At 42.2% G+C, this 16,536-nt stretch overlaps 1 protein-coding gene across 3 annotated transcripts in view; it reads right to left on the reverse strand.

Moving 5' to 3' along the window:
* Positions 1 to 16,536, reverse strand: part of LOC138736011 (engulfment and cell motility protein 2) — a 236,027-nt gene that overhangs the window by 68,338 nt on the left and 151,153 nt on the right. For all 3 annotated transcript variants that reach the window (XM_069884794.1, XM_069884795.1, XM_069884796.1), the window contains 4 exons: positions 14,084 to 14,124; positions 8,614 to 8,686; positions 5,519 to 5,569; positions 2,678 to 2,847 (listed from right to left, as the gene is read on the reverse strand). In XM_069884794.1, coding sequence (XP_069740895.1) covers positions 2,678 to 2,847; positions 5,519 to 5,569; positions 8,614 to 8,686; positions 14,084 to 14,124 — 335 coding nt within the window. The remainder of the gene's footprint in view (positions 1 to 2,677; positions 2,848 to 5,518; positions 5,570 to 8,613; positions 8,687 to 14,083; positions 14,125 to 16,536) is intronic.

Below are 16,536 nucleotides of genomic sequence, written 5' to 3' on the forward strand. Positions count from 1 at the left end.
CATCATCTTTTATACAGCCCACTACTGTGGTATCGTCAGCAAATTTGTAGATGGGTTTATTGTCATACCGAGCCGCACAGTCATAGGTATAAAGTGAGGAGAGCCTGGGGCTAAGAATGCAGCCCTGGGATGTTCTGATGCAAGGTACTGATGCAAATCGTGGAGGAGATGTTCTTACCAATCCTCTCTATTGTGCTCTTGAGGTGAAGAAATCCAGGATCCACCTACACACTGGGGTATTGAGGCCCTGGACTTGTGAGTCTGCTGATCAGTTTTGAGGAAATGATGGTGCTAATCATGAACTATGGCCAATTAAGAGCATGTGGTCCAGGGCTTTGTGTAGAGCCAGTGAGATGGCATCTGCCATAGATATGTTCCTACAGCAGGCAAATTGGAATGGATCACATTGCCACTCAAAGAGTTGATATGCTTCAACAGCAGCCCCTCAAAATTCTTTATCACTGTGGACGTGTGTACCACTGGTCGGTAGTTATTTTGGCAGGTTACCAGGTATTTAGGTAGGTGCTTGCAGGATAAGCCAAATATAGGTAGGTAAATCCCCAGGGCCTGACAAGATATTCCCTCAGACCTTGAAGGAGGTTAGAGAAGAAATTTCAGGGGCCGTAGCAGATATATTTAATATGTCCTTTGCCACCAGTGAGATGTAGGAGGATTAGAGGGCAACTCATGTTGTTCCGTTGTTTAAAAAAGACTCCACAAATAATTTGGGGAATTATTGGCCAATGAGCCTGACTTTAGTAATGGGAAAATTATTGGAAGGTGTTCCAAGAAATTGAATATACAATGATTAGGATAGATAGATTGATTTGGGATAGGCAAGATGACTTTGTGCATAGCAAGTTGTATTAAACCAAACTTATAAAGTTTTTCAAGGAGGAGGCTACCAGGAAAGTTGAGGAAGGAATGGTCAGATGTATTGGCTGCATGGACTTTGGTAAGGCTTTTGACAAGGTCCCACATGGGATATTAGTCAAGATGGTTTAGTCGCTCAGCTTTCATGGTGAGGTAGTAAATTATATTAGACATTGACTTTACGGGACGAGCCACAGAGTGGTAGTGGATGATTGGCTCTCTAACAGGAGGCCTGTGACAAGTGGTGCGTCTCAAGGATCGGTGCAGGGCCCACTGCTGTGTCGTCTTTCTCAATTATTTGCATGATAATGTGGTAAATTGGATCAGCAAGTTTGTAGATAACACAAAGATCGGAAGTGTAGTGGTCAGAGAGGAAGGCTTTCAAAGCTTACAGACGGATCTGAAAAGATGGGCTGCAAAATGGCAGATGAAATTTAATGCAGATAAATGTGACATGTTGCACTTTGGAAGGACAAATCAAGGTAGATGATATACTGTAAAGAGTAGGGTGCTGAGGAGTGTGGTAGAACAGACTGATCTGGGAATACAGAGGCACAATTTCCTGAAAGTGGTGTCACAGGGTCATAAAGAGAATTTTGGCACATTGACCTTTATTAAATCAAACCACTGAGTATAGAAGTTGAGATATTATGGTGAAGTCATGTAAAACAGTTGTGAGGGCAAATTTGAAGTATTTTACACAGTTTTGATCATTTCACTACAGGAAGGATATCAAAAAGATTGAAAGAGTCCAGAGGAGATTTACAAGGATGTTCCCAGGACTTAAAGGACTGAGTTATAGGGTAACGTTAATCACGTTAGGATTTTATTCCCTGGGGCACCGAAGAATGAAGGAAGATTTGCCAGTGGTATACAAATTATGAGGAGTAGATGAAAGCAGGCTTTTTCCACTGAGGACCTGGTGGACACTATGGTTAAGAATGAAAGGGGGAAAGTTTACAGGGAATATTAGGGGTGACTACTTCAAGCTGAGAGTGGTGGGAGTGTAGAATGAGTTGCCAGCTGCATTGGTAAATGCAGGCAATTTTGATAGTTAAGAAAAATTTGGAAAGGGCCATGGACAGGAGTATGGGGGCATATGTTCCAGTGCAAGTCCATGGGATTAGGCAGAAAAATAGTTCAGCACACACTAGAAGGGCCAAAAGGTCTGTTTTGATGCTGTAGTGTTCTCTGTTTCTATGACTCATGGGTATACACATTATAGTTAATAAGGAGAGTGGTTCCATTGTAATTAAGGGGCACAGGTTTGGGGTTATTGACTAAAGGAAGAGGCTCATGAGTAAAAATAAAGTCACTGAAATTATACAAGATAATTTGCCCTTTCCTGGCATTAGTCCAGTAAATCTTTTATTAACTGCTTCTAATACATTAACATCCTTCCTTAAATAAGGAGGCCAACAGACACAGGAGTACACACAGTCCATGATCTCTTCCCTTTCAGGATTACATTAAGCTTTTCAGTTGCACATTCCCAATTCCCCAAAGTTCTGATTGTTGTTCGGAATTTCATAATTTCCCACTTGAAAATTGCTGCTTCATCTAAGTCTACCATCCTGTCAAACAGCACCAAGGCACTTCACTTTGTCTCATCTCCCAAGTCTCTTTCCTTAGTTAAGAACCTCAAATCTCTACCATGGTTATAAGTCCATTCCACAATGGAAACGGGCACCTACAATCTCCCTGTGGAACATCTTCCCTCAGCTGCCTCTATCTGAGTGATCCACACTGAAATAACTGACCCGCACAGTAGTTTTTAAAACATGTTTTAAAAATGGGAACTCACTTGGTGCCGCTCTCCACCAGCAGCATCAGGATAAATATCCCTTCCATGTTGATAAATTCAGTGGCAAAGGTGGCGTCAGCCGACAGCTTGGCCAATTCCTTCAGAGCATCGAGCCGCGAGTCCAGGCACGAGGACTGGATCCTCTCCAGCAGTTGCCGGGCTGCTCGATTCTGTAGACAAGGATCAAGTTAGGGTTACACACAATCCCCAAACAGCACATGAGCCATTCTCTACTAAAACAAAGGATACCAACTTAAGTAAGATATTATGAGCTCCCGTTTTAGTAAAATGTGATTATCACTGTAAGGGATAGTAAAGATAGGAGGGACTGAATGGTCACGGTTAACATTTAACATTTCACACAAGCACCATCACAAGTCACAGCCCAGCAATAATTCTATATATTAGAAGAACTGAAGGAAGGCTTGTCACAGTCTGTTTCAGATTTGAAATATTTGCAAAGACATTGTGATTTTGCAAGGGAGAGAAAACAGCTTTTTGAAGCAACTCTTGTGGTCTGTTTTTCTGTGGAAAGCCAGCTCTGTGAATGACTGGACCCTTTTGGTGGATTGATCTGTGCTAGGAGGGTTTTTTGGGAAGCAAAGTGCTTCATTTCTGATTGTGACTAACAGTGAAGGTCACCATTTCATTTTAAGTGCGATAAACAGTGGAGATCACTTGGAGAGACTGGTCCCAGGGTCTTGGAAGCTTCGTGGAGGCCGTCCAGTTTGAGTCTTTCCTACAAAAAGGACCAGGAATGTCATGACCACAGGTTGTGTGGATGGACATTTCTTCAATGGCAACGCAAGGAAAATCCAGCAACCACAATTCCAGTCTTCTCATCAGTCCAACATTAATTCTGGGCATCAAATTTCAAAGGCCTACGGTTCATCACTAAATTTAAAAGACTGAACTTTGAAATAACTTTCTAGGTTTTGGCCTGAACTGTAATCGTTTGGGTACATCACACACACAAGATACTAGACACCCGCGCATAGTTAGGGATAGATTTAGTGTTAAGGATAGTTTAAAAGTTAAGACTATAGTTTAAGAGTTAGAAATAAAATTAGTGTTTTAAAATTAAACCCTGTCTGGATCATTGTCTATTGCTGCTCATTACATGCTGTTCATAAAAGAGATAAAACATCATTCACATAACCCCATAGGTCCATCCTTTATTATTTCCCTTCACCTGCACCAGTTATTTGCTGTAATTAATAGGATCATAGCTATTCCAACTGTACGCTCAGCTCCATATTCTTGTCTAATCTCTCAACCCCATGCTTATAAAAAAAATTTATACTCTGCCTTAAAAATATTCAAAAGCCTTGCTTCCATCACCAAAAGGAAGAGCTCCAAAAGACTCGCAATCACTGACATCATTCTCGCCTGTGAAAATCCCTTTGAACAAATGTTCCCTGGTTCTAAATCCTCCCAGAAGATACTGTTTTAACTTCCACCCTGTTAAGACTCCTCAGAATCTTACACGTTTCATTTAAATTGCCCTCATTCTTTTAAATGGTAACAGGTACAAGACTTGAAAGTCCACCCTCAAAAGATAACCTGCCAATTCCCAGCACTGGTCTAGAAAACCTCCTCTGAGCTGCTTCTAACATAAACATTCTCCGTTGGATGAAGAGGTCAATACTATGCACAATGCTCCAGATGTGGTCTCACCACTGCCCCATGAAAATGAAGCATAACCTTCTTACTTCTGTATTCAGTCTTCCTCAAAGTCAATTTTCTGTCAGCTTTCCTAACTACTTGCTGTACCTGCATGCCAATATTTTTATCCATCATGCAGGAGGAGAGCCAGCTCACGCCTTCTCAAGCTCTGCAGCCTCTTACTATTTGCAGAAGATATGCCTTTAAAACATTTTTTTTCCAGTAAAATTAGGAAACATGGAACATTTTCCCAGATGATATGCCATTTAGACTGGCCCTCTCTTCACCACACATACATCACCCTCTGACAAAAGGCAATGCAGTCACCTGGTTGATGCACCATAAAAGAATGAAATTAAGCAAAACTGATAGGCTTTTATTCGCAATAGAATGAAGGCACATCCCTGTTGGTCGACTCTCCCAAACTGAGGAGGGGGTTGAGAGACCGTCACCTTTATTCAGGAGCCTGTTGCGGGGGGGTGGGGGGGGCACAGGTACAGCTGGCCATTGGGAGTGCCCAGACGGATAAATATATACATAGAAGTTTACCACACTGGTATTAATAATTCCTATCATTGACAACTCTGCCCTTGAGGAAGTACACCAAGCCTGCAAGGTTATAGCCTCACTTTCAATCGCCCTCATCCACAAGTCCCAAGAGTTATCAACAGAGTCTTGAATGATGTGCAGTGACAATCATAGTCACTTTTAATCCTGTCTTCACAAGGTCAGTCAATGAGAATAAATTCTGGCAACGTTTTAGCTGCTCCACTGTCATCTTTTCCTTCAGCACAGACACAATGTACAATAATGAACTTGCTCCTTGATCCTTTGCATATCCATGCTGTAATGGTTCCTTCAATTTGATTATTATAAACAAGGGGCGTAGTTATCCCAGCTTCCAACACAATCTGTGGCTATTGATAAATCTACCCTGGAATCACAATTATTTTGGAAAAAAAATATCTACAAAGGCTGCTAATAGAGAAACAAATAGAAATCCCTTTTCTAGCCAAGTTGTCCGGGAACAAAGACCAGATATCTGGGAACTCACGAGTCCTTTTCAAATGAGGCCCGAAGTCCAATATCAATGTGCCCCGGACCCACTGTTGGTGCAAGCTGACTCTAAACTTCCCTTGATTGTTACCCCCTCTTCAACATCATAAATATACTTACTGGGGAGATCGCCAGTCGCAGAATAGTCCCATTTTTGATCTCATTGCGAGTCTAGACAGGATGAGAGATGGAGAAAAAGAGGGGGAAAAAGGAATCTCAATAATTCAAAAAGAACACCCATTAATTTTTATTTTCCTGCATTAACAAAATTGATGCATAGCTTCAAAAATGGAAATCTGGGAACAACTACAGAAAGGGTTGAAAGCTAACAGTGGGATCTTTCCATACGGTGCCTTCCATCATATCTGGAACAAAGACACATTGTTTTTCCTTTATTTACCCTTGTGTCCACTGTTTTAAATTTGTAATCAAACAAATCACATGTTATTAAAGTGCACATTACAGATTTTATTCAAGGGTATTTTGATTTAACCATGTAGAAAAAACATGTAGAAATTACTGCACTTTTCATACATAGTCTCCTTCTCGATCTCAGGGCACCATAATGTTTGTGACATTTGGCTTCACAGGTGTTTGTGAGTACTCAGGAATGTTTAATTGCTTTATTGGTGCAGGTGTAAGAGAGGTAGACGCCAGGCCCTGACGGCGTACCTGGCAGGGTATTGAAAATCTGCACCAACCAACTAGCCGGAGTGTTCACGGACATTGGTGCAGATATAAGAGAGCTAGACTTGCTTCTGAGCTTTTGATCACCTTTGGAGTCTGTAGTTGCCATTTTTCAACACGAGGACCAAAGTTGAGCCCAATGAAAGTCAAAGAAGCTTTTATGAAGTTGAAAAACACTGAGTAAAACAGTAAGAAACATCGCTCACACCTTAGGAATACTAAAATTAACTGCATGGAATATCGTTAAGATGAGAGAATACTGGTGAGCTCAGTAATTGCAAAGGGTCTGGTGGACCAAGGAAGACCTCCAGTGCTGATGACAGGAGAATTCTCATCATAATGAAGAAAAATCCCCAAATGTATGTCCGACAGATCAGAAACACTCTTCAGAAGACAGGTGTGGACGTGTTAATGACTACTGTCTGGAGAAGACTTCAAATACAGAGGCTATACTGCAAGGTGCAAACCACTAATTAGCCATTGAAACAAGATGGCCAGATTACAGTTTGCCAAGAAGTATTTAAAAGAGTCTGCAGAATTCTGGAAATATGATCTTGTGGACATAGAAGACCAAGATTAACCTGTATCAGAGTGATGGCATGAGCAAAATGTGGAGGCGTTAAGGAACTGCCCAAGATCCAAAGCAAACCACCTCACCTGTGGAACTGGTGGTGTGGGGTGTTGTGGCCTGGACATGTGTGGCTGCCACAGATACTGGCGAACTCTTCTTCATTGATGATGTAACTGCTGATGGCAGTAGCAAAATGAATTCTGACGTGTATAGAAGCATCTGCTCAGGTTCAAGCAAAAGCCTCCAAACTCATTGGACGGCACTTTATCTTACAGCAAGACAATGATCCCAAACATGCTGCTAAAGCAACAAAGGAGTTTTTCAAAGCTAAAAACTGGAACATTCTTGAATGGCCAAATCAGTCACCCGATCTAAATCCAATTGTTCATGTCTTCCACATGCTAAAGAGAAAACGTAGGGGTCAAGCCCCTGTAATAAGCAGGAGCAGAAAATGGCTGGAGCAGAGGCCTGGCAGAACATCACAGGGAAGATACTCAGTACCTAATGATGTCTATAGCCCTTTTCACACTTGCAAGTGATCCCAGGAATCAAACGCCAATCGGCCTTTAAAGTGTCAAGTGTGTAAGTAAAGACAGCTCAAAGCCGGCGTCAGATGATGTTATCTCATGCTGATGGCCTTGACCCGTAGTACAACCCCTGGTGTCTGTAAACACCGTTGTTGCAATCAGGCAAGTGTGAAATGGGTAATTGCATTGTGGGATTGAAATTATCCAAGTTTTTGCGTGAGTGCAGGAAGAAAAGATTAAAATGAAGGTATAAGCTTTGCCATGGGAAAGACGCTGTGGGGGTGGGGGTGGGGTGGGGAGAGGGAGAGAGAAAGAGAGAGAGAGAGAGAGAGAGAGAGAGGAAATAAACAGCAATAAACAACAATAGTGGACAATTTTTAAACAGTATGGGAAAATTGGTAGTGCTATAGCGCGCAATTTATAAAGACCATGGAAAAAAAGAAATGGCAGACCTAACTTCCTAGAATGCCGTGCGACAGAGAAACCCCTCTTTGAATGCCTCATGTATGCAGCTGGGCTTTCTCTGCCACATGGAATTCTGGGAGGGCAGGTCCACCATCAGTTTCTCCCCATGGTATTTATAAATTATACGTGAGAGCGCTACAAACTTTCCCACGCTGTATAAATTGAACGCTATATCACTACCAACTTTCCCACCCTGTCTAAAAATTGCTTGCTATTGGTGTTTATTGCTCGCACTTTCCCACGGTTCCTTATGAAGGTTTATATAGGTCGTCACAACAAGAACAGGGGCTGAAGGGCTCATACTGTGCTGTACTTAAAGTTTATTTATGTTATAATTACGCATGATTAATTTTGTTCAAATATAAGATCGTAATGCATTGATCAGGATTTAGGGCAGGTCCACCATCATTCGATACATCTTGACGTCACCGGTAGAAGGTAGAACAGTCCTAACCCCGGGGATGGCTCTTTGCAAGTGTGAAAGTGTTCAGTGTCCCAGTTAGGAGTGGTCAAGTGTGAAAAGCCAAACCCCCATTCATATCCCAGGACACTGAATAGCCGATTTAGTGGGATGCAAGTGTGAAAGGGACTGATGAATCACGGACTTAAAGCAGTCATTGCATCCAAGGGGTACGCAACGAAGTTCTATACATGATTACTTTAATATACATCCCATTGCTATGTTCCAAATAGGATGGTGCCCTGAAATGCGGGGACTATGTATAAAACGCTGTATTTTCTACATGGTTAAATCAAAATACCCTTGAATAAAATTTGGAATGTGCACTTTAATCACAAGTGAATTGCTTGATTACAAATTTAAAACTGTGGAGTATAGAGGCAAATAAAGGGAAAAAAAGCCTTTGTCCCAAACATTACATGTATGTTGCATGTGTAATATCTGCTCAGAATTACTCAGAAAATTAAACACAAAGCTTTTGTAAATTTGTACAGAAGGAACTGACCTTCTCAGTGATGTACAGCTGAGTCCCATCAGCGTAGCGAAGCGTGTAGTGCTCTGCATTGGGTAAGGACCAGCTGCAAACAAACACAAACACCATTGCAAGCAAACCATCTCCTTCTGTAGGATGAACAGTAATCAGCCACCAGGAACAGTGATAAGAATCACAGTAATTGGTGATCAAACTTAATAAACATCAGTAATTCACAATAATTAGCTATCAATAAAAGTTCGCACAAGCTTGAGATACTTGATCATGAGATGACAATACAATCCATTATTGTACTGTATTACAATCAGGAACACGGGAAAAGGAGTGACCAGTCTCTCCAGTTAGTCTTTGGCAAATTTGACATTGACTCCAATTACTTGCTTCGACTCCCCTAATACTCTATTGAGATGGATGGAGTGCTCCAGCCACCAACTTGAATAACTTGATGAGGAGTGCAAGCCTGAAATGTTGGTTATACATTTTTACCTTTGTTATATCAAGGACAGTGCTTGACCTGCTGAGTTTCTCCAGCTTTGTGTTTTTATTTCAACCACGGCATCTGCAGATTTTCGGGTTTTACTTTAAAGCTTCAATTATTCTGACAGCATCCGATCAAAACCAGAGTAGAAATAGATTTATTCAGAGGCGAGTAAATGTCCTGCAGGTTTTGGTCCCTTATCTCTCTCCCAGCTCGATTCACCTCACACGAAAAGGAATAGTTACTCTGCCTCCTCCCCACTGGGGAGTGCTCCAGCCCTGCTGCTCCACTGCTCTTCAGTTTCTCCTGGGTAACAGGATCAGTCACACACATTCTGCGTCCCCTCAACCACAGCCTTGGATATCTTTTTCCCCCTCAAATGACGAAACCGCTTTCAGCTTTAAACTCAAAATCCTCCCGTATACTCCCTCTTTCTTTTTTTTCCAGTATTTTATTTATGATTTTTCCAAACTCAGACAGTTCCAGTAATTCACAGAACAACAATTACATTCATCAAGTATATTTACATTTCTTCTACTGAGTCTGGTTTTATCTCCCTTCCTCCCCACAACACAAAATAACTAAAACAAAAACACATTAATCATAAAGAAACATGAAAAGGCAAAAAAATCCCACATTTATTTAACTTAAAAAACAAGCTGCTACCTGACCAAAGACAATACTCCCTCTTTCTTCAACTCGCTTCTTGCTTGATATTCATTTTTGTCCAATAATGCATCGATAAAAGATGCTGATACAAATTGCTATAAACACAGCAAATTTAGAATGATAATCTACAATGCTGTGAGCCTTGGACAACCAAGCATACAGAAAGAACGGCCAGTTGGTCACACTCAACCACAGGGGACCAGAGCTGGAGGATAAACTGATCTCTGCATGTCTGACAGGAAGGAGTAAGGTTCCAAGAAGAGCTCATAAGTTTCAGGAATACTGTAAAGCAGGGGCCACCGAACTTTTTAGACCATTTGGGCATCGTGTTTGGCAAAGACACATGAACCGAAAAGCTGTTCTTCTGCTCTACTATTCCAATTACAACATTTCTCGACAGCACAAAACTCTGAAAAGGTGGAGAGAAATTGTAGAGACATTCAGGCAGAGTACACAGATAGGACTGCATCTGTTGGAGGAAGGATCAATAACTAGAGTCAGGAGTGATGTGGCTGGCAACAAGACCAAAGTCTGCTTCACTCACTAACCACTGGAGGCAGCCAATTTGGTACAAATGGAAAAAAATTCAGAAGTCATTGTGGAGAGCTAGTCTAGGCTCTAAAGGCTGAATGGCCTACTTCTGAATGGTTACCATTGTGATCCTAAGATCTTTGAAAGAAACATCATTATAAAAATGCAGTGTCATCACGATTTAGTCACTTAAAATGGGCGGTAGAAGTAGATCAAATTTCAGTATTCTAAAGAAGAATTGGATGGATACTTGAAGGGGGTGGGGGGAAAACAGCAGAATCAAGTACATAGAGCAGTGGGATGCCCTGGATAGTTCCACCAAGGATCCAGGATAACCATGGAATGATCTGAGGAACACACTGCTCTATGCATCATAGGAATGCAATTGGATATTGGGCAACACCTTAACAGCACCAGTGATTGGGACCAGGGTTCAAATCCCATGCTGTCCGTCAGGAGTTTGTACATTCTTCCCGTGTCTGCATGGGTTTCCTCCCACCGTTCGAAATGTACTGGGAGTTGTAGGTTAATGGGGTGTAAATTGGGTGGCACGGAATCATGGGCCAAAATGGTCTGTTACTGTGCTGTATGTTGGAATTTGTTGGAATTTGTTGGAATTCATATTTTAAAAATGTGAATTTAAATGATGCAGCTCCTGTAAATTACAGAGTTTAACTCATTCATCCCCTAATCTCCCACTTTATACTCTTTACCTTTTATGTATTGTTTCATTTTCTTTATCACCTTCTCCTTTTATTCCATGAAACCCTTTCATTCTCTTCCCTCATCAGTTTCACAATCCCACAGGTTGGCTCCCCAATGTCAAACTACTAACCCCTCCTCCCTCTCTAAAGAATGCTCTGCAGGGTTGGGAACACAGATATTTTATTACATGACCTTCAGAACGCACAGCAGAGAGCCGAACAATCTGGAGTTCATAGTGAAGAATTTCTGCTGGGGTGCACTAATGTTACCAGCTTGGATAAATGTACTTCCCACACACTGAGTATGATTAAGGCTATGCTGAATAAGAAAATGCTGACTAGATTGTGCTCAAGTTAATGACTGTGATTTTACAATTCCCCTCCAACACTATGATTGCAGGATGGAACAAATTTGCTTTGGATCTGCCTGGATGGTTTGGTAATAGCCCTTTTTAAATTGCAGCACCTGGGTATCCCTCCTGGGACCCGGGTGTGATTACTGGTGCAAAGGTGCTAGAAGCACCTTTTAATTTGCAGGGGGATTGACCCATTAAATCGCCAACCTGGCGATTTAAGGAGGATTCCGTCCCCACAATGATACATCACACACTCACCGGAAGTACTGCCGGATCTTCGGATGCAGGCTGCCTGGTGACACACGCACGCCAGCGCTGATATCACCGGAATAAGCGGGTCGACCATTTTCGTTTCCAAATCGGCTGTGGACGAGACCTAGGTAAGTTTAACTGGGTTCCCTGACTACCTCTGAGGGTTGGGTTCTGAAAGGGTTGACCCGGTTGGACCCTTTCTAACTGCTGCGTAACTGGGGCACTAACTGGGCAAATTGCCCGGTTAACCCCATTTTACACTGCAGTTTAAAGGGCTCGACCGGAGTGGTCCAAAGGGAATGAGGTTTCTTCCCATGTGTGGTCTCTCGCACAGCACTTCCTGAACTCAGACAAAGTGGGCTGATACAGACTATGTGCAGATAAAGTTTAGGACTTATAACAGGTACAAAGCAGCAGCTTGTATTTATAGAGCCTATTTAATGTAGCAAAACTTCCACAGTTGCTTATTCAATGACATCTTGCATCAGTTATGGAAAGAGAGATTTCAAAAGACGATTAATAACTTTGGCCAATAAGGTACCCAAGGACAGGTAAAAGAGTAGAGAGACAGAAAGAATCAAAGCATAAAAGGCAGGGCAATCCAAGAAACGTGTCAAGGGAGTTGCCAGGTACAACCCTCCTAGGCAGTCTTTTAAATAAGGGAAAGACAAAGTAAAAAAGTGAAGGCAAATCACCAGGAAATACAAGTAGCTGGTCTTGAACTGACTCTCAGCTTGCAACATGTTGATTTTAATTTGTATGGCTGATTATGACAGCCCACTCCTCAAATGTCTCTGTCTCCTCATCTCTTCACTCTCTCACCCCAACCCCTCCTCTTTCTCAACTCCTTCCACAACAACCAGACAACCTATCCAATTGTCTTTATAATTTTCCTCTTTACGCTTGAAGTTTAGGGATGCGCTTCCACTGGTGGCAAACCCACACATACTTTACTCAAGAGACCATTCTATGAGCTGAGCAGACTATCAGGAACATCACTGCATTCACACATATACATTTTCCTTTCTCCAAGGCCCAGGAAATTTCTCCTTCAAATTAAGGGAATTAGAAGATTCAACTTGGCAGAAAGCAACTTCGCATGGAGCCAAAAAAGATGGGAGAGATCTTAAATAGTTTTCTTTTGTACCTGTACTTACTCGGGAGACGGATGCAGTCTGTAGAAGTAAATAGGCAAAACAGCAGTGAGCTCATGGACCCTATAGAAATGACAGAGGAGGCTTGCCATCTTGAGCCAAATAAGGGTGGACAAATCTCCCGACCCTGACAAGATATTTCCTCGATCCATGAGGAAGCCTCATGCAGAGGTATTTGAAACGCAACAGGTGAGGTGTCAGAGGACTGGAGGAGAGCTAAAGTTGTTCTGTTGTTTAAGAAATGCTGTAAGAATAATCCAGGAAACTGTAGGCCAGTGAGCCTGACATCAGTGGTGGGTAAGTTGTTGGGAGGTATATAGACTAGATATACAAGTACTTGGAATAGCAGGGACTGATTAGGAATAGTCAACATAACTTTTTGTATGGTAGGTAATATCTAATTAATCTTTTTTTGAGGAGGTTACCAGGAAAGGCAGGATGATGTCTAGATGGCCTTTAATTGGACCTTTGACAAGTCCTGCATGGGAGTTGGTCAAGAAGATTCACTTGCCTGGCATCCAGGATTGGATTAGACGTGGGAGGTTTGTGGGAGAAGAAGCCAGAGTGTGGTAGCACAGGATTGCCTCTTTGATTGGAGGCATCTGACTAATGGTGGGTCTCAGGGATCAGTGCTGGGTCCATACACCACCGACCTGGATGATAATGCAGATGACATTAGGATTGTGGGGGTTGGGGGGGGAGGGCAGGAGGTAGTGAAAAACAAGGAAGGCTCTCAAAACCCAACGGGATCTGAACCATCTGTACAAAAAAAAGCGCTGTAAAATGATAGCTAGAATTTAATGTGGACAAGTGTGAGATATTGAGAGGATGAACTAGGGTAGAACTTACACGATAAATGATGGGGAACTGTGGAGCATGGCAGAATAGAATTCTTTGAAATCGCGGGTAGGGTCGTAAAGAGAGCTTTCCAAACATTGGCCTTCATAAATCAACTGAGTAGTACTTTTGTGTATTGTATTTAGTATAGGAGTTGGGATATTGTGTTGAAGTTGTTCAAGACATGAGTGACATTTCCTCCCTCCTTCCAAAGACATACGCCGTTGATATGTTAATCATATAATTGGGCGGCATGGATTTCAATGGTTGGAGTCAGCTTCCTCCATGTTGTAACAATTAAAAAAAAAATCCATATAATTTTACAGACACTTATCTAAATTCATTCACAGTATACATTGTCCCTCCCATAAACCTGCTTCATTATCTTGCTACACCTTTCAACTTCTCTGACCAACTACTAAAACACAGCAGTGCCTTTCCCCAGTGACAACATCAAGTAACCTTTGTTAAACACATGCTGCTTTGCTTTGTGGTACTTACCCATCGCAGACCTCTCTGATAATTGCAATCAGTGGCTTTTTCTGCAAAGGACAAAGAGTTAATAGTTAGCAATCAACCCAAACAGGTAAAATTTCAGATGACATAATCTTATAGCAGTTGTACCAATTCTCCACCAACTTAAAAGTATTGGCTTCACTTGTAAGTGCTCATACGCACAGGGTAATAGATCTCACTTTTGTAGGGGAAATTCATATGATCTTTTCCCCCACAACCTCAATTCTCAATCCTCCCATAGGATTGTGTTTGTCTGTGGTCTTCTGGATTTCAGACCCTCCTTATACCTACCCCTGGGTCATGATCCCATCAACAAGTGTCAGGTCACTGGCACAGATCTCGTCACATTAGGGGATCTCCAAACACATCCTCCAACCTGATACTGCCCCAATCCTGCACTTCCCACTTTTTTCTTTTGCCCAAGATCCACAAACAAGACTGTCCTAGTAGGCCGATTATTTCTATCTGCTCTTGTCCCATTGCATTTATCTTCACATATCTCAATTCTGTCTTGTTTCCCATTATCCAACCCCTTCCCACCTGCATCCAGATGCCTTGCATTTTCTCTACTATTTTAACAACTTTGATTCCTTGGCCCTGGCCTCCTTATCTTCACAGCCTTTGTACACCATCATCCCCCATTAGGAAGGCCTTAAAGCCCCCTTCTTCTGTCTGCGAAGATCCAACCAGCTCCCTTCCACTAACACTCTCATTTACCTGGCAGAAATGGTTCTTACCCTGAACAATTAAAAAAAATTTAGACATGCAGCATGGTAACGGGCCCTTCTGGTCCATACCCCGTGTCACCTAAATACACCAATTAAACTACTAATCCGTTCATTTTCAAAGGGAGGGATGAAACTGGAAAACCAGATGAAACCTACACAGACACGGGGAAAACATACAAGCTCCTTAAAAAAATGCTGAATTCAAACCAGGGAGGCTGGCGCTCTAATAGCGTTTCGCTATTACCCTTCCATACTCTTTTGCTTTCTAAGAATCAAAGGTGTTGCCACTGCCCATAGCTCTCTTTTCATTTGCTACATGGAACAGTTCCTGTTCCAGACGATCTCTGATACCATTTGCCAGTTATTTCTCCATTACATCCACTGCTTCCTGCACCCATGCAGAACTCATCTCGGTCACTAATGTTCACTTTGCTCTCAAATCCACTTGACCATTTCCAATACTTCTCTTTTATGAATGTCTCTGCTTCCATCTCAGGTGACAAACTATCCACTGACATTTACTATAAACCCAATGACTCCTTCAGTCATCTCTTCCCACCATTTCTTTTGAGGATGCCATCCCTTTCTATCACTGCCACATCACAATGAGGCCTTCCTCGTCCATCTGAAATGACCCCCTTTTGCCAAAACCTGTAAACAGAAGTATTTCAGCCTGAGACATTGATACTCTTTTGCCTTCTATGGATGCTGCCTGGCCCCTGGATATGGAGGATAGTGAAAGCTGGGAAGGGTGTGCTGCTTTTCTCAGGCATGATGCTATTAAGAAGCAGGTGGTGTTGGGTCTCTTGAAGAACATTAGGGTTAGGTAGGACCAGAGCCTGATGGGATCCATTCCAAGCTGTTGAACATAAGAACATTAGAAATAGGCACAAGAGTAGACCATCTGGCCCATTGAGCTTGCTTGGCCATTCAATGAGATCATGGCTGATCTGATGATAGCCTCATCTCCACCGATCTCTCTTTTCCCCATATCCCTTAATTCCCCAACTTTGTAAAAGTCTGTCCAACTTTGTCTTAAATACATTCACTGAGGTAGCCTCCACTGCTTCATTGGACAGTGAATTCCATAAATTCACCATCATGAGAAAAGCAGTTCCTCCTCATCTCTGTCCTAAATCTACCACCCTGCATCTTGAGGCTGTGTCCCCTAGTTCTTGTCTCCCCCACCAATGGGGACAAGTTACCTACCTGCATCTTATTTAGGCCTTTCATAATTTTATTCATTTCTATAAGATCCCCTCTCATTCTTCTAAATTCAAGTAAGTACAGTCCCAGATAACTCGATCTCTGGAATCAACCTGGTGAACCTTCTCTGCTCCGCATCCAAAGCCAGTACATCCTTCCTCAAGTAAGGAGACCAGAACTACATGCAGTACTCCAGATAGGGCCTCACCAGTACCTTGTACAGTTGCAGCATAATATCCCCACTCCGAAATTCAATCCCTCTAGTAATTAAGGCCTACATTCCATTTGCTTTCTGGATAGCCTGCACCACCTGCAAACCAATCTTTTGTGATTGATGCACAAGCACTCTCAAGTCCATTTAAATAATAATCTGATCTTTCATTTTCCCTTCCAAAGTGGATAACCTTACATTTACCAACAGTGTACTCCATCTGCAAGACCCTTGCCACTCACTTAACCTATCTATATATTTCTCTGCAGACTCTCCATATCCTCTGCACAATT

The sequence above is a fragment of the Narcine bancroftii genome, chromosome 6, assembly GCF_036971445.1.
Source record: "Narcine bancroftii isolate sNarBan1 chromosome 6, sNarBan1.hap1, whole genome shotgun sequence".
NCBI lineage: Eukaryota > Metazoa > Chordata > Chondrichthyes > Torpediniformes > Narcinidae > Narcine > Narcine bancroftii.